This window comes from Diospyros lotus, chromosome 3 (genome assembly GCF_014633365.1).
Source record: "Diospyros lotus cultivar Yz01 chromosome 3, ASM1463336v1, whole genome shotgun sequence".
NCBI classification, from domain to species: Eukaryota; Viridiplantae; Streptophyta; class Magnoliopsida; order Ericales; family Ebenaceae; genus Diospyros; species Diospyros lotus.
The window spans coordinates 34,548,754-34,573,910 of NC_068340.1; the positions used below are offsets into that span (position 1 = coordinate 34,548,754).

General features: G+C 36.7%; 1 protein-coding gene across 1 annotated transcript; it reads left to right on the plus strand.

Annotated features, from left to right (window-relative positions):
* Positions 1-1,418: 1,418 nt before the first annotated feature.
* Positions 1,419-12,893, plus strand: LOC127798493 (aspartic proteinase 36-like). The gene is made up of 10 exons (XM_052332091.1): positions 1,419-2,126; positions 2,642-2,771; positions 2,879-3,120; positions 5,489-5,716; positions 6,744-6,906; positions 7,002-7,075; positions 8,801-8,891; positions 9,361-9,436; positions 9,881-9,952; positions 12,649-12,893. The coding sequence occupies exons 1-10, from the start codon at positions 1,885-1,887 to the stop codon at positions 12,795-12,797; spliced, it is 1,467 nt and encodes a 488-aa protein (XP_052188051.1). The 5' UTR covers positions 1,419-1,884; the 3' UTR covers positions 12,798-12,893.
* Positions 12,894-25,157: the final 12,264 nt, after the last annotated feature.

Below are 25,157 nucleotides of genomic sequence, written 5' to 3' on the forward strand. Positions count from 1 at the left end.
ACCAAAAAAAATCCCCCAAAAGAGATTGCGTAGGCTTAAGTGACATAAAGCACAAAAGTGCCTCTTTTCTCTTCTTTTTTTTGTCAAAAGCTACTTTCTTTTTACTTTATCAAATTTGACAACCTAAAAGGCTAAGACTAGAGTTGAAATACTTATGTAATCAAGGACGAACACAAATAAGGAAATATTGCATCAAAATAACAAAAGTCTTATGTTTATTTAATAAAGAAAAAAAAAGTAGAAGATACCATATTAGTGGAAATGAGAGACAAAATGATCAAATATGGCCCTCTTGGGGACACCCATGCATGGGAATTATGAAATGTTTTCTTATGGTATATTAATGCATGAAGAACTAAGAAATAAAATGAATTCCAAAACTTGAGTGCCCCTGGATCACAATCGAGGGCTAGGATTGATTTGATTGTCTCCATTTTTAAGGTGGAAGAACACTAAATACATATGTGATATATATGGGAGAGTATAATTAGGGTGAAATCACTAGAATTCCCTTATTTAATAAGAACCATTGGATCAAGGAGAAATAGATGGAGAAGGAATTGATTAATTTTGCTCTTTGTGCTAGTGATGGGACTAAGGGATAGAGATAAAAGAAAGCTTGGTTAGTTGCAAGAGGAAGAAGAAGAAAGGGTGTTTGCAAAAGTGCAAATAATCTTTATGAATGTACATAATTAAATAACCATCTATTTAAATAAATATTATTTTCTAATAAGTATTATCATTTTAGCGAAGTCAATTAATTTTTTTGATTTTTTTTAATAGGATCAAAGGATAATTTATCTCAAATTTTAGGTGTGCATAATGAAGGAGAAAATTTTTTAAGTGAAGAAAATTTAACATATGTACTAAGTATAATTTATCTCAAAGATGCAACTAATTTTAAATAACGAGTTAATCGCTAATGATAATAATTGGGGGTATGTTCACTATGAATCCAATTAGAATAACCAATATAAGATATGGTAATCCAAGTAAACCCCAAATGCTTAGAAAGGGTTGGACCTAAGAAGAGGATTAAGATGCCTAACATAACTAAGAAAGACCAAGCGATAACCTAACACACACAACTTTGAGTGAGTTAATTAATCTCAATTAAGTTTAAGCAAGAATAAGTAGGAAATTAAATAATAATAATAAATTTTATTAAATTAATTGTCGAGTGTCACACATGAAAGAATGACTAATCACACTTAACCAATTTCCTACTCTATGGAGAAGATCTAGCGAGTAAGGTTACCAATTTCTCGTACCTAAATTTGTAAAAAAAATAACGACCTAAGGTGTCGTTCGTTAGTCCAACCAAAGCTGCGGAGAAGGCACAAAAGCTAAGTCCTGCTCCCTTTTAATGCAACTTTTACCCATCCTTCTTCTAATGTCAACCCAATGAGAATTGAGAAATTAATTGGGATTGTCATGAAAGTTGATCTCGTGTACGGTAGCATTTGTCCTGTGGCATGGATGTCCATTGCAGGCGGTCAAACAGAAAGGGGGAGACGAGGAGAGTCATGTCAGGTTGCTTTCTCCTCGCACCAACGGGCAAGTAAAAGGCAGCTTTGCTTTCGTCCCCCAGCTTGGCCCAAGTCACCGCGATGGAGATGGAGAGACCAAGAAGCAGGCATCCGCTAGTTGACGCCCTAACCAAGTCATCCCGGTCTTTGTCGTTGAACTCGACAACCCTCTCTCTTTCTCTCGTTTTCATCTCCCTTTTTGTTCCCACTTGGCTTTCTCACCGATCCCAACGATGCCTGCCTTGTAATTCTGTCTGTATATTCTTAGAAAGTTCCCCAATCACAGACCCATATAAAGCCGTACTGAAATCGATTCAGATATATACAGATTTGTTTCTACTTACCGTCCATAGAAATGGCGGGTCTCTGGAGAGGGGGTTTGCCGGCGGCTCTTGTGCTGGGTTTGCTTGTTGTTGGCTGCTTATCCAATTTGGGTTCCGGCAATGTTGTGTTCGAAGTGAAGCACAAATTTGGGGGGAGTGCAGGGTCGGTGGCTGGTTTGGGGGCACGTAAGGCCCACGACGGCCGCCGCCATGGCAGACTTCTCGCCGCCGTTGATCTCCCCTTGGGTGGCAACGGCAGTCCTACTGATGTCGCGTTAGTTCTCTACTTATTTTTCGAATTATCATGCTATTGTTAATTGGTATTCTTTTCGTATATACATGTATACGGCCAGTGATATCACCTTTTCATGTTGTTTCCATTTCTACATTGTAATTTTTTTGGGGAGTATTTTGAGATCAATTATATATATATATATATATATGCATCACGCAGTAGGGGATGATAATATGGATGGATTTACTTGCTCTGTGATCAATTATACGTACATGTATATATAGCTCTTTTTTCTAATACAAAAATAAAAATCAGTTCGAGCTAAATAATGGCGCATGCTTAATTGAGCTGATCACTAGAAATGTTGGGTGTCAAGTAAAAGGAGCACTTGACTCTCTTTTGCAGTTGTCAGTATTTTCTTCTTGTTTTTACCAGCATGCTTCACATGTTGATATTTAAATTTCCATGTCTGTATACATGAGCCCATATTCGTGGAGTATTCAAATTTATCTAAGTTTGGGGTTTTAATTGGTTTGTTTGGCTGATTGATTTAGGCTCTACTATACTAAGATCGGGATTGGGACTCCTTCAAAAGACTATTACGTGCAGGTTGATACGGGAAGTGATCTAATGTGGGTGAACTGTATTGGCTGTGACAATTGTCCCAAAAAGAGTGACATCGGTGTATGCCCCTTCTTTTACTATGATGAAAATCTGTTTATTAATCTCCTCATGTTTCCAAATAAATGATTTTTTGGCTGAAATTTATTGTTGTCTTTACTTCGTAACAGGTAGATCTAATACTTTATGATCCGAAGAGCTCCAGTACTGGAGCACTGGTCACTTGCGACCAAGATTTCTGCTCTGAGCTATCCAACCCTTCCGATTGCAGAGTTGGAGCAGTCTGTGCATATGGTATTTCTTATGGAGATGGGAGCTCAAGTGTAGGATACTTTGTCAATGATAACATACAATTGGATCGAGCTTCTGGAAACCTTCAAACTACTCCCATGAATGGTAGCATAACTTTCGGGTCAGTCTTTAATTCTAGTTTTGGAGTATAATTCATTACATAAGCAGGCAGACCCGTACACACTTGTGCTACGTTTTAGTCTTTGAGACTTGCTATATATTTATGTACATGGTACCCAAAAACACCTCTTAATGTATAGAATCTGTTTCCACCTTGTGATCTATGCGACGATGCACATACATTATATGCAACTCACATAGGCATTACTTTTACAAGGGGATGCTTCTCTTCTTTGCCAATTTATCAAATATAATTATATGCAATTGTCTGATCTCATCTTTTTAAGTGACTTTATATGCCACATGTCAACGTATCATCCAGTTTGTGTATGGTCCGGCCCTTCTAATGAGTCATGGAATAATTTCTTTTTTGGGGTTAAGAAGTTTTAGAAAGCCACAATAATTTTCATTTTCTATCTGGATCCTTGCCAGATAATAAAAATGACTTCATCATGTGTTATAGATTGTTATGCTTGTAGGACTTATTATGATTAACTCTGTTCTCTCAGATAGTCATGCCAAACAGTTTTGACATCAAATGCTCATTAGTTTTGGAGGAATGATCAAAATGTCATGTACCCACACTAATTTTGACCACCCTTTCTTTAAATCTTCATTGTGTAAAGAAAGTTGGAATCTTTGTTTAAAGTAAGTTTTACAGTGATTTCCACCAAAGAAAAATGCTAAATTTACGACTTGAAGAAACAACAGAGAAACGAAGAAACAGGGATAAAAGAGAAAAAGAGAAGAAAATATTCAGAGGCTCATTGTAAAGCAAATAAGATAAAATAAAAAATAGTGGTCTCCCTTTGCCTCGTGTATTTATATTAATCAAGTACAAAAATGCTCTCATAACAAAATAGAACTCACACAACCCTCTTCAATTTGATACTCAGGCATCTCTCTTCCCCAACTTCCAGGAGATAAAAATCAGATACTAGGTTCTTATAAAACATTGGCCAACTTCTCTTGATATAACAAAGGGCATACAATTATCCCCTTATTTTAGTGTATCCTAATGAAATGCCTATCAAGATCGATGTGTGTGGTTTGCTCACATGCTAAACTGGATAATTACCAATATCAGCAGCAGATTTATTGTCACAATATTGTTTCACGGGCCCATTGCTACATATCCTTTGGTCTTCTAGTAGAATCTGAAGCCACATAACTTCATAAATGCCATGAGTCATAGGTTTGTGCTCTACATCCATCAATGCTTCCTTCTAATCTCGCCAAGTGACCAGGTTCCCTCCTAGACAGTATAGTTGCAGGAGTCAGGCCATCCATCATAAATTTACAATTACATAAAGTGTTGGAAAGACTTCTCTACTTTAACCATCCTACCTTGATTCTAGGAGTCGTTCTCCATGATCTTTCTTTTTTAAACAATTGATCCGAGGTACTGACATTGATCTCTTTTTGGGGATAACTTGATTTATATGTCTCACAATAACATCATCAACACTTCTATTTTGACTGAACTTACATTCTATATACTGTGTTTGACCTATTTAATTTAAAACATTTAGATTCTAAGAGTGTTTCACCTTCTTTTGCTTCATCCACCTAGACAATATTGTTTTCAACTAGGATACACTAAGACACTTCTTCTTGAATGTGCTTTGTGAGTTCATCCATCACAAGAACTAAGAGGTAATGGCTCAGTGCAGATCCTAAAACGTAATCCAATTGTCTAATCCAACTAGTTTATTATTCTTCATCTTTTAGAGAGCTTGCAACCAAGAAAAAATGTGCTTATAAAACATAAGAAATAAGAAATAACTATAAATGTGCTTATAATTGATTTAGTTTACCCAATAATTAATGGTGTGTATTGGGCCGTGATGCTGTCATGTAATATATTTTCACTTTATGAAAACAGTTCTATAAACAAATTGTTTCATTCATTTATAAGTTTTAAGTTTGCTTCATGTGGTTTCAGTTGTTGCTTTCTGGATGAGTTTTGAAAGTGATACATTCACTAATTTGTTAAGATTCAAAATGAGGTGATTTTAACATGCTTTTAGATCTGGAAGGCCATGTATTAAAATCCACCCCCTTCCTGATAAGTGTAATACTCTATGTGTTTGAACAATTTATGGAAGGCCGCCTGTATGGGAGCATTTAGAGGATATAGTTATTTAAGTTTCACCCTTAAAATAGTTTAAGCTAACACATGAGATGGTTGTTAATGAATTTGCTTTGTAATGGATATGTTTATTACCTTTCTTTCAAGTTCTGGACAGTTATTCTTAGGTCTAATTTGGTTTGAGAATATGATTTTTAACTAGTTAGTTATGCTTCTTCTTACATTAGTTTTGAAATGTTGTTTTAGTGCTTATTTAAGCGCTTCTGTTCTAATATAGATGTGGAGTTAAACAATCAGGGCTGCTAAGCACATCTACCCAAGCAGTTGATGGACTCCTTGGTTTTGGACAAGCGAAGTATTCCATGATATCACAGCTAGCATTGAATCGAAAGGTGAAAAAAATGTTTTCACATTGTTTAGAAGGTAATGATGGAGGTGGAATCTTTGCCATTGGACAGTTGGTTCAGCCAAAATTATTAAATACAACATCAATTATCCCAAACCAGTAAGTGATTTCACATTGTGCCATCAAGATTGCAATAAATGGAGAATTATTTTACCATTCAGACTGTTTTTCTTCTTTGAATTTGATATATGTTGAATTTTGGAATTTATTTAGATGGAAGTGCTAGTGGGATAAAGGCTGGATATATTGTTGTTGTTGTATTTAGATGGAAGTGCAATTTATGAGTTTTAGGAATCTGACTGAAAACACAAACACCCCAAATTTTTTTTTGCCCATAATATGTGATTTCATATTATCGTTTTCTTTTCAATGGGTTTGGGTTTAAATAAGATCTTCTTTGTCTAATCTTTTTTTCCCTAAAGTCCTTGATGTGCTCTACTTGTAAGTAGGTTTTCTGTTCACTCTTTTCTACAACGTTTTTCCCTGCCGGTTTCTTTTTCTAGATTGTTACTTATAAAAAAGAAAAAACATGTCACAAGGTTTGAAGGTATGTGAATAACAAGTGAAGAACAGTAGCCGTAGGAAGCAGGCATTACTCTTAGACAATTCAGGGAATGGAACTTCTGCAGGTCTTGGGTTTGGTATAGGGTGTTTTTATGTTCTTACCTCTGCAATTGCACTATGTTGTATAATGCATTTAGTCACCTTGTCTCTTGAAGTAAATTGATTTTGGAAAATACATTCCAAATGTAGTTTTTCCTGCTTGTGAGATATATTTTCTTGGCAATAATCTATTGTATCTTTTCTAGGAAAACCGCTGCCTTCAGACTTAGTTTCTATTGGTTTGGCTCTCAAGCTTTTACAATTCAACTGCTCAAAAGTAAAATAGGATCCGTTTCACTGTTTGTACTGAAGCGTTTGTTAATAACTGTTATGAGAAAATTTAGTAATTACTCTCAAGAGATATTCTGTGTGGTTGTAGATTTGGTTTTAATGTCTCATAAGCTCAGATCTATTTTAATGACATTGATACTTGGCACCTCTTTTGACTGTGTCTGCATGTAGTTCCTTAGTCAGGTTTGATATTGGCTTAAGAATCTCAACTCAAGTTTGATGACTGTTATAGAACGCATTACAATGTCATGTTGAAGACAATTGAGGTGGGCGGTGCTGCCCTGCAACTTCCCAAAGATGTACTAGATCCTGATTTGGGGAAGAACGTGATAATTGATAGTGGTACAACCTTGGCTTATCTTGAAGAGCAATTGTATAACCCATTAATCCAGAAGGTATCACAAGTAATTTGAAGCATCTTAATTTCAAGTTTGTGTATTAAAGACTCACATTTTGTTTTTTTGTTTGTGTGTGTGTGTGTGTGTGTTAGATAATTGCAGCACAACCTAGTTTGAAATTGCAAACTGTTGAGCAGCAGTTCACATGCTTTCAGTTCAATGGAGAGTGAGGACCCCTACCCTGGAGTACTCTTTTTTTTTTCTCTTCTTTTCGTAATTAATTCCAATGTAGGACAGAGAAGTAGAAATAGGAATTAGTATTTTTTTCTTTCATTTATTTCCTATTTTAGTTTGTTTCCTAATTTCTTTTGTTTATCTTCTCAACAATTCTGTAGTTTTTAGGTTTCTTCAGAATCCTTTATCTATAATGACTATTTAGATCTTAGTTAGAGTAGGATTATATCTAGTAGCTGCCTATATATTGTTGTTTAGGATGTAATTGAAGGTAATGGTTTTTGATTATTGATGTTGATATTGAGAAATTGAGTTGAAATTTTAGTCTATTCTTGTGTTTTTTATCTTGATTTTGCACCATTAGTGTAGAGTTATCTTGTTCTTGATCATTCTGCTTCAGAGAAATTTCAAAAAAATCAACCATATCCAGACCCAATTATTCCTTTTCCTAAATCTTGGATGAGTACAATATTGAGCCCCAGAAAAATTCATACCATTAATAAAATTACTAAAATTAAAAATTTACGAAGGATGAATTATACAATGTTCTGTTGGAGTTTTCCATTTCATTTACTTCTTCTATCGTTACAAAATCTTAGTTGAATTGCATAGCTAATAAGCCAAGATTATTGAGGATAAAACACTTGATCAGGAAAGTCATTTAAGGATAATTCAACAAAAAAAAAAAGTTCAAATTTTAAAACAAGATATCTAAAATCAGGCAATGATTTATTTGATTAGACTAGGTCATTAAATAGTATATCTATTTAACTTTACCACGCACCTAACTATGTTTGTGCTTTCATTGTGAATAAGGGTATTTGTAGTAAGCAGATGTGCCATAAAACCATCAGTTTACCCCAATGGTGTATGGCTCATAAGGATTCTTCCTCTAAATCACCATGTTGTCTGTAGTTGGGAACATGGCTCATTGAAACCCCATAAAGAGAAATGTCTGCCTCAATACCGTATATACTAGAATAACTGAATATTGTTACTGAGTACTTCATGGGATTGAAGAATCTAGCAATCCAACAACGACAAGTAACTAAAGAGATGCTCAAGAAGTTAATATAAGGAGTCAAATAATAAAATGAACAAGGAAGTTGAGGGAACTTGTTGAATTTATGACACAGGATTCCAATAAGGATCTTAAACAAGGAATTCAAAGGCTAAATGAAAAATCAAGAATGATAAATAGGGGTAATTTTAGATACAAGTACAAATATGCATATGAATAGGAATAAGTATGCATAGGTTCTTCCTATCACCTGCTTCGTTACTCTTTGCTCCATGCTAAACTCTTAGCCACACCATAAAACTTTTTTCATTACTACTAGTATTCACTACTCCTGCGCTGCAATTATTTAGGTTAGCTGAGCCTAGGAATAGGAATGAATTCTAGAAATTGCCCAAGATACTTTTTTCATTACACTGAACCCCCCTGTGCTACAACTTCTTGAACCAACCTCAGGGGTTACCTGATACAAGAATCTGACAAGGAACTAAAACATTCTAACTTAAGAATTGAGTAAAAGGCTAAAAGCTTAAGACTTGTAAGCTAAGGCAATAACTTACAACAGTGATACTTTTGAGTTTGGCCTAATTTATCTCCTTTAATGTTGTTATGCTGACCAAGTTTTGTTTCCAACCAATTTAATTTAGGTGATGCATTGGTGATCTGATGATCCTATACTTTATTTGTTTGCTCTTGCAGTGTTGACAAAGGATTTCCAACTGTCACTTTTCAATTTAACAATTCCCTCTCACTGGATGTTTATCCTCATGAATATTTGTTTCAAATTCATGTAAGTAATTTGGGACTTTGGCCTTGATGAAACTGCTAGTGTGCATTCCATAATTTTAAATTGTTCTTCTTATGAGTACATTCGTAATATCTTACACTGTTCACTTTCAATTTTGAAGTCATGAATGGGATTTGAAGATGGTTGAATATTCATGGGGACATGCTATTTCAAGTCTAGACTCACATCATCTACTTTCTCTAAAAATATTTCTTAATGGATAGTTCATTAAGATTTATGAACTTCAAAATAGAAAGGCCGCAATAAGTTTTCTAACATCCACTCTTTTTGAGTTTGAGAGGTACCTGTGCGTGACTTGAAACACTTGAAAATAAGGGAATGGGATATGTGTATAACATGTTGTTGGACTTGTAGTTATTTTGTTACTCGTATAATTTATCATTTTCTGAATTTTGGTTCCAATTCTCTCTAAGGGTCCTTGCTTAATGCCTTTCTTACAAAAAAATTTCAGGGTGGCATGTGGTGTTTTGGTTGGCAGAAAAGTGGAAACCAAATGAAAGATGGAAACTTACTTAATCTTTTGGGAGGTATAATTCAATGTGTACTTCTATATATTATAGTTCAATTTTGACAGACATGAGATTTTTTTTTTCTCCCAAATAGCAGCACTATTACTTTCTTTTTGGTCAATTTGGGTTCTGTCATGAGGCTGGTCTCTGAAGTTGTGTTAGGTCAATTTGAAAACTTATGTCCACAAGTTATTGCAACCTCATCCCTGACTCAGTTAATGTTTAACCAGCATATAATAACTCTTTTGTTGTGGCTATTTTGTTAGGGCTTGCTACTCATGATATCTATTTTTAACATGATAATTTTGATGATTTCTCTCTCAATATGAGGACTGAAAGTACTCGAAGCCCTTGGTTACTGTGAGCATATTTGTTTGAGGGATCTATTTTCATCAGGAAAATATGAAAGTGGCATAGTGTCATGTAATATGCATATTTTATGTGTTTTTGCTACTCATGCAGATATGGTGCTGTCAGATAAGCTAGTTTTGTACGATCTGGAAAATCAGAGTATTGGATGGACCGCATACAACTGTGAGTATACCATACTATTTGGTTGCTCTTTAAGTTTTTTGTGTGAGTTCATAGCCCAATATGCAATTGTATTTGCTCATTCTTGCTTTTCTTGTGTTCCACTCATGAGTAGCATTAAATGTTGGTTTGCATATCAACTGTCATTGTCCTTGAATATCTTACAAAATTTGACCAGAAGTTTCCATCTCTTATCTTCATCTTCTAAAGGATTACTCTGAACTTTTGTTCATGTTACACGAACAATAAGAGAATCTTGTTTTTAAAATTGAGAATTATACTTGATGAACTGAAATAGAATCAAGTATGACATGTTTGATTGCCTTTACCCTCATTTTCAAATTTCCCTTCTCCTTCTCATGTATTTTTTAGAAAGGGAACTCTTGAACTGATGATGACTGTGTTTTTAAAGTTATCAGATAATTGAGTTTCCTCTCTTACCATTTTTCTGGAAAATATTCTGAATGATATGATTTATTAGGTGGACTTAATAGATGTTTTGCATTCTTATGCCTAAATTATTTATTTGAGATTAAGGGGGTGTTTGGGGCAGCGGTTTGACCGCTTATAAGCTATTAGTAAAGCTTAAATGTTGTATAGCTTATTTAGTTATACGTTTGTTAAAAATTAAAGAGTTTAGACGCTACTAAGCTTAAATGTTATGTTAACAGCGTTTTAGAAAAGCTCCCCCCCCCCCCCCACCACCACAAAGCTTTTCTCAAAACGTTGTTATCAAGTTATTTCGTTGACCAAGTGTTTTACAATTTTGCCTCAAAAAAATCTAATATTTCCAACTCTCTGCCTTTAAACATTACCGCCTCCATTGCCGCCTCTCTCCCATCTCCTTCTTGTCGTTGCCTCTATCAACCCCATCTCGATTGCCGCCTCTAGCCCCATCACCGTCGCCTCCAGCTTCCATTGCCATAGCCGCCTCATTGTCGCCTCCATATGTTGCCCTTTTCTGTGTGTGTGTGTATATATATAACATATATATATTTAATATTTTTATGAATTAAACCTAAATTTAAATATAAAGTATTGTATTAATATATTTTTTTAATAATTGTATATAACTTATGAACATGTAATGGTAAAAATTTTATCAATTGGACATCAATTTATAATTTATTTTTATTAAAAATTAGTATTTTTATGAATTTTATTTGTATTATTCAGCAACATGTCAATTTTAGTCTTTTTGTTAAGTTCTGATAGTTTATCAGCTTTTTCAAACTAAATACATAACTATATACATGACAGATTAAAGTATATTTATCCAAACACGTTATTAACTTAAACTCTAGTCAGCTTTAAACCTTTACCCAGCTTTTAAGTAGAAAGGCTAAAAAGCCATCTTAAAAAAAGGTAAGCCAATCACCCCCTAACTAAGTGTTGCTCAGAATCCCCTAGGTTACAGTATCAATATCATTATCATCACCATCACAAGCCTAAATCCTACTACTAGGTAGAATCAACTACATGGACTCTATCTCTCTAATAACTTCTATCCAGGAATGTTTGTGGAGTATCCTCAGTCTTCTTTTGACACCGAATTTCTGTTCCTTTTTAATGGAGCCAAATTCTGAAAGTGAGCCGCCTGGAGATCCTAAAAGTAAATTTTGGGTGTTTCTTTATTTTCCCTTCAACTACTGAGATAGACCTCCACAAATGGACTGAAAGTCTGAAGCTTCTGTAGTCTATGGGTAATAGGCACAAACTAAGCACGCTTTGACAAATTATTCTCGTGGCACTCTGCTTGTCTGTTTTTAGGACCTTTTCACCCTCAATAGCATAATTTTTACATTAGAGCCATAACACTGCTGCCACCGCCACCAAGCTTTCATCCTACTAGGTGGGCATCATTACATGGATTATAGTGTGCCAATTGTCCCTATGCATAACCATGTATATTCTGTAAGGTTGCCACAATTTATTTCTGCATTCCATCCACTCTCCTCACCAAAGCGATACCCAAATATAATTCAAGGCAAAGGCCATAGTCTTCCACTCAATTACTCGCACTGGCACTCAATATATATCAACTGACTCTCTCCACATACACCTTGAAACATTACACTGCTTTAGAACATAGAAAGGATGTGTTGCTCAGCCAAATATGGCAATGCCTTGGCAAATAAAAGAGTTTATTGTGGTCACAGAGGCATGACCTATTGGGTCGAAGATAGTGGCAATATATTAGTAGGCTCTTCAACTAAGAACTACTCCTGTTTAACCAATCATCCTACTCAAGGCTGCCAGGAGCAATATGAGAAAAGGAGGTTACCTTTCCTCAACTAAGCTCCATACCTGCTTTTTTCTTTTTGTCTTGATTTATTTTACCACCAATCCTATAAAAGGTCTTATCCAACCTTAGCATTTATGAGTCCCTCTTGTTCCTTTGGGAAATTTAAATTTGACCCTGGAAATTGTAGTACTTTAAAGTTTTGACTTCCCTTTACTGTTCGGTAAGCGTCAAGTGATTTTCTGCAGACAACAGGTTCTGCACGATGAAAAGATGTGTATAGAGGTTGATGACATGCAATCGCAGTCGCTATGATGAAAGCATTTTTGTTCAATAGAAAGACAAATGACAACAATAACGTGATAGTTTTTTCTTAGTTTAGGATAATAGCTGAAAGGTGGAGGTGCCACGGCATGCCAAATTTACGTAAAATTATTTGTTTGTGGTGGATTTTCAGGCTCTTCGAGCATCAAAGTGAAGGATGAACAATCTGGAGCAGAGTACGAGGTTGGCCACCATGATCTTTCTTCAGCTCACAGTCTCAACATGGGATGGGCCTTGACAATATCGTTGCTGCTGGCTTTCCTGCATGGTTACCTGTGTTGAGTCATTGGCCTGTTGTGTTTATACAAGAAAAATAATGGTTTTGTTGAAAAACATTCGAAATCTTCCAATAAAATCTGGGTTTGTTGATTTGGGAAATTTTGAATCATGTAGTTTTATTTCACAAACATGGGTTGCCATTCTGAGAAGATTAAGTGATTAGGGATAGAAGGGAGGATACTCTCTGCCTCTTTGGTTATAGAATACATTTTTTAATTTTACAACTAATTTTTTATTGGATTGTTCAATTTCCTGTTAAAAACTAAGAAACTCAACTTTCTATTTTTTTTTTTTTAACTTTATGCTATTAATTAAAAAATATCAAAAAATATATTTTTTTAACTTTTTGAAAATAAATGCTATTGTTTTTTGAAACATAATGATGTTAGCATATGTACAGTAGATTATTTGTGATTTGTGTTACTTTATGGACACTATATATGGAAATTGCAAATGTTACTTGACATTGTATAGAGTAAATTATTTGTGATTATTTTTTTTTTTTATGGACACTATATATTTTTTTAACTCTTTTGAATTGAGGACTTGTAATGGAAATTGCAAATGTTTAATTTCGATGGAGAAAGACAAAGATGGCAAGCAAATATGAGAAAAGTTTGAGATTTATCACTATAAATAATAACAATAAATATTTGTTTGTCTACCGGTCTTTGAGCACACCATGATTGAGCTATTTACCAACGATAATTAGTTACTCTATCCACGTGGAACATTAATGATATATATGTAACCGTTATTAATATATATATATATATATATGATCTCATTGGTGCACTAATTGGAAGCAATGATACTTTCATCAAATGCACTATAGCCTAACTATTTGCACATGCACAAAATTAACCATGATGATTTCAAGGGATCACATTCGTGAAATGTTGAGATATTGGTCTATGACATTATATATTCTTGACATCGAAGAGGGTGTGAAGGATTTTAGTGCCATCATAACAATCATTGCAACCTATCTTGCTCGTGTTAGTAGCAAGGCAACCACTAAAGATGTGTAAACATTAAGCATTACTTAGAACTTATGATATTAATGTCATGGAGGTGTCATAATCTTAGTTTGAAGAATTGCAATAAGGCTAAAGGCATACCCAACTTCCTCACCTTTCACCATTTAATCATTTTGTCCCCTTAACTTAGGACCTATCTGTAATACCCCATGTTCGTATAAAGTTGTCACGTAATTTCGATGAGTTTAGAATACTGAAAAATTGATTTTTATAGCAATTTTAGATACCGAATCAACTGCAGGAAATGCCTCATAGTGAAATTGTCTAAGGAAAATTATATGGTCTCGACGAGCGTATCGATATAGGATTTATGGCATCGAAAGAAATCGAATTCGGAACAGTTTTCAGTATAGCTAAAATATAACTATCATTTAGACTGTAAAATCGAATCGTTGTAGGAGGCTCCCAAAAAATCAACAGAACCCTAAGGGGGCTCCGGTTTTACGTAACGAGCAACCCTTCAGTGGTTTCGGGATGAAACAACAGCCGGTGAGGACACTGGGGCGAAATCGTCTTTTTAACTAAGCTTCGAAATTATTAATTTTGTGTTTTCGATATTATGATGCAATTTAATTCAATGTTTGAGGGCATATTTGCAATTATGGTATTTTATAAGTAAAATAGGAAAAATTTTAAATTAAAATATGTAACTTTTCTAGTTTAATATATAGTTATATATATATAATATGTATATGGGCGTGCGTAGGAGGCCATTTTCACCCATTCCCTGCAAGCTCATTCCATGATTTTCCATTCGAGAATTGCGCAAAATGGGAAGATTATGGCCACGAGAATTCTGTAAAAGATATGGATAGGTGGCGTCTGAAGATTTGAAGCAATTAATGTGCAATTAATGTGGAGTAGCGGCCAAGGCAGGGCATTGACTGCACTCTCACCCTGCAATTAAAACACAATAAAAACAAATCATAATAAAACTTTTATATTTTTTTTATTTTAGTGAGAGGTTTATACTCGCCAGTGTACGAGTGCAGTTGTAGTCCAAATTTATATTTATATTTTCTGGATGAATTCAGGTCGTCCACTGAGAGATTTATTTATGGCAAAAGAAAAAGAATGTCACACACACGCACACGCATTTGGACAAATTGACAACAAGATTTTTTATGGTTTTGTTTTTAGACAACAGATACTAGAAAATAAAGTAAGGCAAAAATTGAAATAAACATTAAACATAAAAATATGAATTTGGATAGTGCTTGAGTTAAGACAATTTCAGTACCAACCCGTTGATTCCCAAATTTTAGCATAAAAGATTAGCAACATTAATTTAATTTCAGATATGAGGATTTGTTATTAAATGCAATTAGAGATGATGATAGTTCTAGGTTAAGCAATCCCCATACATGATATGCGGGATTCTAATTTAAGCAACTACCATAAATTCAATTACAATTAATATACAAAACAACTAAATTAATCATCCGGATTTGGGTATGATAGCGTTTCCAGTTCTAGTAACTCTCATACATGGCACGAAAGCTCTAAGTTAGGCTTACGCTCCAATCCAAACCTAGTGATTTTTTAATAATTAATACACACTCATACTGAAATTTAAATTAATGTTACTTATTTAAAGCGTAGCTTTCTTTGGGAATCATTGGCGTTGGACACTGTCCTTGTCTTAACCCAATATTAGATTTAACTACTCATTTTTATTTTAAAGTTAATTGACATAAATTTAAATGACGTAATTTAAATAACAGAATTTAAATGACAAGAAATTTAAAGGCATAAACTAACCGGCCATTTAGGCGGTGGATAATTAAATGACAAAAATTAAAATTGCAGAAATTTAAAGGCATAAACTAACCGGCCATTTAGGCGGTGAATAATTAAATGACAAGAATTAAAATTGCAGAAATTTAAAGGCACAAATTAACCGGCCATTTAGGCGGTGAATAATAAAGTAATAATAAATGACATAAGAATTTAAAAGAAGAAAGAAAAAAGTAAGATTATAAGAGAAAGTACTAAAGAAAATGAGACAGAACACGAACAATTATCAAAGAGAGAATTATAAGGAAACAACTAAACTTTTATTCAAGAATAATAATCACACTTACAAATGCAATCAAGTGAGCTATTTATAGGCCACAAGATGCAATACAAACCACACAATTTCAATTATTCAATTAGACATAATTATATCTAATGGGCACTCACACATTTAAAGTTAAATGGATTTTAGCTATAATACACACCTAATATTAAATGGATTTTAGCTAAAATACATACCTAATAAAGCACTCATAAAGTTAAATGGATTTTAGCTATAATATCAACTTAATAGTTAAATGGATTTTAGCTAAAAAACACACATAATAAAGCTCTCACATAAAAAATAAGAATAGATTTCTATAAATTGGTTTTTAATCTTCATTAGGATTAAAAATAATCCTTGGGCCTTCTCCAAATAATATTTTCCATGGGTTGCTCAAATTGGGCCTTAATTCTTCATGGGCTTGAATTCTTCATGGACTTTAATTTTTCATGGGTTTGATTTCTTCATGGATTTGAATTCTTCAAGGACTTGATTTCTCCATGGGTTTGATTTCTTCATGGACTTGAATTCTTCATGGACTTTAAGTCTTCATGGGCTTGAATTCTTCATGCCTAAAAAAAAATAAAAATAATTTAATGTTATTAATAAATTATATATTATATATATGTATTACACATGGCACATATATATATTAGATTATATTATATATATATTACATGCATGCATATAATGATATATATGTATTATATATAATTTTATATATTATTATTATTTACTTTAGAACTTCATTTCATTCATCTTTCAATTTAAATTTACATATAACCATAAAATATATATTAATATCTAATTTAAACCATATTTAAGATCGAAAGAAGGGTATAATTATAACAAAATTTTTACAAAATTAACCACAAATCAGGCATGGGCCTATAAATAGAGGTTAATGGAAGCAAATGGGAAGAAGCAGGGAGAGAGTTGCAGAGCGGTGGCCGAGCGATGCGAGAGAGAGGGAGAGATCGAGCTCGGGCTGGGCGATCCGAGAGAGAGAGAAGGGAAGCCGGCCTGCACCATGGCTGCAAGCCTCGGCCATGGCAGCCGAGCATCAAGCGGCCGAGCGGAGCAGGGCGAGGGGCGAGCTGGTGCGGCGGCCCAGCAAGGTGTGCAGTGGTTGGCGAAGCGGAGGAGACCAACCGGTAAGGTTGAAGGCGGCCGGAGTGGCCGCAAGCTCGCGGCGGCAGCCATGGCCGCGAGCTGAAGCTGCAGCAGGGCCGCACCAGCCGTGGCCATCAGCGACGCGGTGAGCGTGGCAGCGGCCTGGGAGGTCGGCGGAGGCCGACGAGGGTGATCGCGGCGGCTCGATGGAAGCCGAGGCAAGGGGCGACCGCTCGAGGAAAGTTGCAGGCGGCCATGGCCGTAAGCTGGACGCGAGCTCCAGCAAGCCACCGCGACGGCAGCTCGCGACGGCGGCCGTGCTCGGCAGCAGCAGTTGCGTCGGAGGTCGGCGGGGGTGTGGGCAGCAGCCGACGAGGCTGGAGGAAGCCGCAATGGCGGCTGGCGGTTGCGGAGGCAAGCGGAGCTGTGCGCGCATGAAGCTGGTTCGTGGGTCACGCAGGGAAGAAGGAACAGAGGCGCGGTGCAGAGAGAAGAAAGAAGAAGAAAGAAGAAGAGAAGGAAGAAGAAAAAGAAGAAAGAAGGAAAAGAAGGAAGAAGAAGAAGTTTCAGGGTTCGCGCGGAAAGCAGGGGAGAAGAGGAGGAAGAAGAAGAGAGGGAAAAAGAAAAAGAAAAAGAAAAAGAAAAGGAAAAAGAAAAGAAAGAAAAGAAAATAGGAAAAATAATGGGAAAATTCTAGAAAAATTCTGAAAAATAGGAAACTATGTTTCGGTAATATCCCGGAGATTTTGGTGAGAAAAATGGCTTGGGCACGCTTTTCGAGAATAGGGCACGCATACCGAGGAAATCCGAGATGCTAAGTTAAGGTGAGTAAAATTTCTTAGAAAATTTCAGAAATTCAAGAATATTATTTTATGAATTATCGAAGTGAAATATTTAAGAAAATATTTTAGAAATATTTAATCTGGATTTATTGAGGAAAAATAGGAAGAAATAGAAAGAAAATTATAGAAAATACCAGAAATTATGGAAGAATAGGTTTTAACGTTTATTTAAATAATTATGGTGATCAGGATACTTTGAGGCTGAAGTTGAAGAGACTCGTGCAAATTTTGAGGTTTGCACGCAAATCGAGGCAAGGCACGAATTTCAAGGTAGCCCGATAAACTTTAAAAGGTAAGTGGTACTTCCTTGATAATGATTTCATCATATTGACATGCCCTGATATGTATCCATCACGTAGATTGCATACATGATTATGAAATGCATAAATACACGTTGATATCATCGATCACACGCATATGAGGCCGTAGGGGGTACGAACTGGCACCGTTGCCTTACCAAAGGTGCACCCATACACCCCGGCTTCGAAAGAGGTGGCCGCTAAAATGGTAGGTAGGATGAGGGGTGCAGTTGGTTGACACCTACGATGAAAGACATTGCATACACTCATGACATAGCATTATGTACCCTTACTTAGATGGTTCATCATCTAACTTGGGTTCGCCCATGGAACATTCAACGTTGCAGTCGGGACTTGCAGAGATGATTCCGAGATTGGTGAGATGTAGTGACGCGAGACGTCGAGAGGCGAGTAAATGTACCATGTTATGTTGTAATATGAGTAGTTTAAGAATTATGTACATCGTATTTATTGTTAGACGCTTATGAATTAACTTTGTAATGAATGTCATGTCTAATATGAGCAGGTTCGATTCAGCTTCCGCTTTGTATTTATTTCTAGTGTAGATATCTCTCACTAGATAAGGTCTTAGGGAATTTCGGGATAATGTAAAGATAAAATATATATATATATAGACCAAATTTCCCAAGGCATAACACGCCCTGAATGAGTGGGCTGTTACAGTTGGTATTAGAGCCTAAGGTTATTGGAAGCCTTAAGTGACTCAGATATAATTGATTTGACCCTATTTGGAGATTAGGGAATAGTAATTTGGAGACTTTAGAGGATCTGGTAGAACCTGTTAGTAGGAACCCGAAGTGGAGGTTTAGGGGAAAGAGACTAAAGGTTCATAAAACGAAATCCGTATTTGGAGATTTAGGAATGGACGATTGAAGTCTTAGAGGTTATTGATTTGAGGATCTAATCTTGCTAAGCAATAGAACGACCGGTTGAGATAATCTAGCTATTGATGTTAGGATCTGATGATATGATTCGGGTGTAAGTTTGACTCGGTAACCATGATTATGGATTCGAGAGATTCAGAGACTGTTGATTTAAAGTAATTAGTCGAAATCGTTGCAAGATATGATAGGATAATTATGGTTATCAAGGATGATCGAATCATGGATGATTAATCTGATGTGACATGGCCTAGTTAAAGAGTTATGATCAAATGATAAGTATTTTCAATGATCATTTAGTGTCCCGGTAATGAGATGTAAAGATCAGGGATCCAACGGATTAGGACAAGTAAGAGGCCAAAGATGGTCAAATGATGGCGTATGAGTGATAATGGTGCAACCGATGTGACTCGCAGAAAGGGGATAAGGAACTCTAGCAAGCGTAACGACACTACTGGCTCGGTGTTCGTAGTGACAGATCTGGATCTAGGGACCCACGTGCAGATGGTTGAGGAATGGCTTGCGATAAGGTACGGGAAGCCCGTCAACCGAAGCATCATGTCAAACTGCCTGGGAGACGATCAGATAATGAAAATCTAGGACCACCCAGTAGGGTCTGTACCTTGTATGGAGTCTAAGTCCCAATGGTCTAGGATGCAATGTGTGCCACTAGCTGTGATTAATCGAGGTCAGAAACCTAGGGAGTCAACCCGAAATAAAATCGAGTGTCATATTTAAAGAATTGTATCGGGGTTCGCAGTCATCTTGGGAGTAAGTGACACAAAGAACAGTGCGAAGCTCAAGACGTAGAATACTTCGGTATCTAGTATGACAATAGGGTCATGAATGGTCGTGTGCCGGTAGTCAGCTGGATCTAAAGATCGAAATGTGAGAGTCAATGAAATTCTCAGTAAACGAGACTATGACCAGTTCAAGGCCTTGGCGATAAATAGTGAGATAACAACATTGGTTCGAGTAGAGTTCGGGTATCAAAAAAAAAAAAAAATGAAAGAGTTTCTTAATAGGTCGTATCAACCCTAAAGGAATGATAAGGAGACCTAGTCAATAGAGGTTGTGATTACGGTTTGGTGTGCCAAGTGGGCTTAAGGATTCGAAAGTCTGTAAGAGAAGATTCGCGAATAAGTTATGCCTTGTGCATCAGTATGTGGACCTAAATCGTTATTTGAGCTTTAAAGTATCATTCGGTAAAGAGTTCTTGCAAGTTTAAGATTCAGTTGTTTTTAATTGGAACCAGGTAACGTGATTTGAATAGAGATCTTCAAAGATGAATCGATTTTAGATTTGCAAGGAATTTCCTAAGGGATTGGAGTACCATGGGAAACATAGGTACTTACCCACTCCAGTTAGCGGGATGGTTACGAATAGATGTCTTTGAGAGTTTGGGCATGCTTGAGAGAGACAAGTAATGGCAAATGTGCCAGGGTGTCAGATTACCGTATGAAATGTCGCGTTCTTAATAGATCAAAATTTATTGGAAATCTAGAATTTTTGATTATTGAAAAATAAAGGTCTTGTTAGGATAGACAATTAGTCTAAGATAGCCCTGGTGGGCAAATCGAGGATGTGTAGTTGGGCGATGATTAAAATGATGTCAATGAGTAAAAAAATAAATAAATAAATCCAGCGAAGATTGAAGTACCGTGGATAACATAAGTACCCACCTGCGCTAGTTGACAATATAGTTATGGATTGTCGTCTCGAAGATTGTGCAAAACTGAGATGTGGTTGAGTGATGGCAGATGTACCAGGATAATGGGTCACAGTAGGAAAAGTTGCAGACCTAGATCGATTAGAAACCCGAGATTTTCAATTTTGGAAAAATAAAACCCTCGTATGACTAAACGGTTAGTTTAAGTAGCCTGGTAGGCAAATTGGGAGATGTATAACTAGATAATCATTAAAGTGATGTTAGCAAGTTTGATTACAAGGAGCCTATTAATTTATTGTACAAGCACTTGCTGTTAGTGAAAAGCCATAAGAAAAAAATGAAAAATACCATGAGATATTCTCGGAAGATTTAATAGGATTATTTCTTAATTGCCAATAAATAGCTTGAGGTTATTAAATGCTTAGTTATAAGTAGCTTGAATGAGGACGTAAAATTATTAAGCTTTGAAAGAGGTGATAATTAAGAGTCGATATCTTTACCTCAAATTTGATAAATTATAAACAATTGCAAGAGGCTGGGGTAATTGCGATTGATATGCGACTAAGGGATGAGACATTCCAAAAATGGATAATGATTTGATGATTTGACCAAAGTACCATTTGCATTGAAGTCACGTGGTAATTATGTCTATCGAGGATATATTGGTGTACTCCTCAGATAGGGAGACGCATGAAAAACATTGAGGATAATGTTATGGAACGTCGCGATAGATGTTAAGACTGAGACTTGCTTGCCAAGTCGTGAGCATGAGGCTCTGTGTCGAGAATGTGAAGTCAAGGTCGAGGATTGAAAGTTTCGAAAGGTTAGATATCCTAGTAGGTTTCGAGAGACGAACCAAATGTTTTGAGTAGAGGTTGGTTCAAGCAAAAGTCAGTAACTTGAGTAAGTAGCTCCAAAAAGGATCGAGCATGATTAAAGTTAGTTGACATAAAACGTTATTACTAGAAGAGTAATTTGAGGATTAAATGATTAATGATATAAAATGTTATTTGAGGATCACTTTGAAAAGTTCGAGGAGTTATTAGTTTGGCGATCAAGTAACAAAGAGCGATGCAAAGAAATTAGTATTGCTAGACTTGGAAGACAATGTTAAATTTCGGTCAAAGTTTTGGAGATAGATAGAATCTATTAATAAAGATTTCTTGAGAAAATTGTACATGATTAGAAGATAATTGTGGTCAATTGGCAGAAACTTGAGATTATATCAGGAGATGAATACCTACAAGAATGAGTAAACAATAGAAATCTCAAATAGATTAGCACAAGTAAAAATTAAGCAATGACTAAGTTTGAGATGATCTAAGGTAAGGCATAGCTAATTTCAAGGATATTTGATGACGTATATTTTTGATGTTTTTGGATCTAAGGGTATGTGAAATAGTTTGACGACATAAAAGTACTTCATCGAGGATTGATTTGATAAAAGTTAAGATGTATCAAGATCAGGGACTTTGTGTTAAGGTTGGAAAATTGTCAAAGCATGATTGATTGATTCAAAATAAATGGCGTCGTAGGAAATCAGAATTAAAGAAATGTCATGATGACTTAAGAAAATTAAAAATTGAGAATGTGGATATGAGAGTCGCGGGCTCATTATGATGATGTGAGTACCGACTTAGATAGGAGCTCGAGCGGAGATTCGTGGCCCAAGGACCAAGTTATGCGATTATAATTTGAAAGGTATGCATCGTTGACAAGTGAACTTGTCTATAGGTTGATGGGTATGGTCAGTCTAAGGGTTCGTATTTTGATATGTGCATTGGTATTCACGAGTTTCGAGTGGGATCTTCTTTATTTGATCAATCAGGTGTTGATTTCGATGATGAAATTTTGAGATTTAAGACATGTGGCAAATTTCGAGGACGAAATTTTTGTAAGGAGGGGAGAATGTAATACCCCATGTTCGTATAAAGTTGTCACGTAATTTCGATGAGTTTAGAATACTGAAAAATTGATTTTTATAGCAATTTTAGATACCGAATCAACTGCAGGAAATGCCTCAGAGTGAAATTGTCTAAGGAAAATTATATAGTCTCGACGAGCGTATCGAGATAGGATTTATGGCATCGAAAGAAATCGAATTCGGAACAGTTTTCGGTACAGCTAAAATATAGCTATCATTTAGGCTGTAAAACCGAATCGTTGTAGGAGACTCCCGAAAAATCAACGGAACCCTAAGGGGGCTCCGGTTTTACGTAACGAGCAACCCTTCAGTGGTTTCGGGATGAAACAACAGCCGGTGAGGACACCGGGGCGAAATCGTCTTTTTAACTAAGCTTCGAAATTATTAATTTTGTGTTTTCGATATTATGATGTAATTTAATTCAATGTTTGAGGGCATATTTGCAATTATGGTATTTTATAAGTAAAATAGGAATAAATTTTAAATTAAAATATGTAACTTTTCTAGTTTAATATATAGTTATATATATATAATATGTATATGGGCGTGCGTAGGAGGCCATTTTCACCCATTCCCTGCAAGCTCATTCCATGATTTTCCATTCGAGAATTGCGCAAAATGGGAAGATTATGGCCACGAGAATTCTGTAAAAGATATGGATAGGTGGCGTCTGAAGATTTGAAGCAATTAATGTGGAGTAGCGGCCAAGGCAGGGCATGGGCCTATAAATAGAGGTTAATGGAAGCAAATGGGAAGAAGCAGGGAGAGAGTTGCAGAGCGGTGGCCGAGCGATGCGAGAGAGAGGGAGAGATCGAGCTCGGGCTGGGCGATCCGAGAGAGAGAGAGAGAGAAGGGAAGCTGGCCGGCACCATGGCTGCAAGCCTCGGCCATGACAGCCAAGCATCAAGCGGCCGAGCGGAGCAGGGCGAGGGGCGAGCTGGTGCGGCGGCCCAACAAGGTGTGCGGTGGTTGGCAAAGCGGAGGAGACCAACCGGTAACGTTGAAGGCGGCCGGAGTGGCCGCAAGCTCGCTGCGGCAGCCATGGCCGCGAGCTGAAGCTGCAGCAGGGCCGCACCAGCCGCGGCCATCAGCGACGCGGTGAGCGTGGCAGCGGCCTAGGAGGTCGGCGGAGGTCGACGAGGGTGATCGCGGCGGCTCGATGGAAGCCGAGGCAAGGGGCGACCGCTCGAGGAAAGTTGCAGGCGGCCATGGCCGCAAGCTGGACGCGAGCTCCAGCAAGCCACCGCGACGGCAGCTCGCGACGGCGGCCGTGTTCGGCAACAGCAGCTGCGTCGGAGGTCGGCAGGGGTGTGGGCAGCAGCCAACGAGGCTGGAGGAAGCCGCAATGGCGGCTGGCGGTGGCGGAGGCAAGCGGAGCTGTGCGCGCATGAAGCTGGTTCGTGGGTCACACAAGGAAGAAGGAACAGAGGCGCGGTGCAGAGAGAAGAAAGAAGAAGAAGAAGAAGAAGAGAAGGAAGAAGAAAAAGAAGAAAGAAGGAAAAGAAGGAAGAAGAAGAAGTTTCAGGGTTCGCGCGGAAAGCAGGGGAGAGGAGGAGGAAGAAGAAGAGAGGGAGAAAGAAGAAAAGAAAAAGAAAATAAAGAAAAGAAAAGAAAATAGGAAAAATGATGGAAAAATTCTAGAAAAATTCTAGAAAAATTCTGAAAAATAGGAAACTATGTTTCGGTAATATCCGGGAGATTTTGGTGAGAAAAACGGCTCGGGCATGCTTTTCGAGAATAGGGCACGCATACCGAGGAAATCCGAGATGCTAAGTTAAGGTGAGTAAAATTTCTTAGAAAATTTCAGAAATTCAAGAATATTATTTTATGAATTATCGAAGTGAAATATTTAAGAAAATATTTTAGAAATATTTAATCTGGATTTATTGAGGAAAAATAGGAAGAAATAGAAAGAAAATTATAGAAAATACCAGAAATTATGGAAGAATAGGTTTTAACGTTTATTTAAATAATTATGGTGATCAGGATACTTTGAGGCTGAAGTTGAAGAGACTCGTGAAAATTTTGAGGTTTGCACGCAAATCGAGGCAAGGCGCGAATTTCGAGGTAGCCTGATAAATTTTAAAAGGTAAGTGGTACTTCCTTGATAATGATTTCATCATATTGACATGCCCTGATATGTATCCATCACGTAGATTGCATACATGATTATGAAATGCATAAATACACGTTGATATCATCGATCACACGCATATGAGGCCGTAGGGGGGTACGAACTGGCACCGTTGCCTTACCAAGGGTGCACCCATACACCCCGGCTTCGAAAGAGGTGGCCGCTAAAATGGTAGGTAGCATGAGGGGTGCACTTGACACCTACGATGAAAGACATTGCATACACTCATGACATAGCATTATGTACCCTTACTTAGATGGTTCATAATCTAACTTGGGTTCGCCCCTGGAACATTCAACGTTCCAGTCGGAACTTGCAGAGATGATTCCGAGATTGGTGAGATGTAGTGACGCGAGACGTCGAGAGGCGAGTAAATGT

Bases quoted from the DNA above. Each gene is read 5' to 3' on its own strand.
- LOC127798493 (XM_052332091.1), top strand. From the start codon at position 1,885: ATGGCGGGTCTCTGGAGAGGGGGTTTGCCGGCGGCTCTTGTGCTGGGT. The intron at 2,772-2,878 runs GTATGCCCCTTC...ACTTCGTAACAG, and splicing joins CCAAAAAGAGTGACATCGGT to GTAGATCTAATACTTTATGA. The intron at 5,717-6,743 runs GTAAGTGATTTC...TGACTGTTATAG, and splicing joins ACATCAATTATCCCAAACCA to AACGCATTACAATGTCATGT.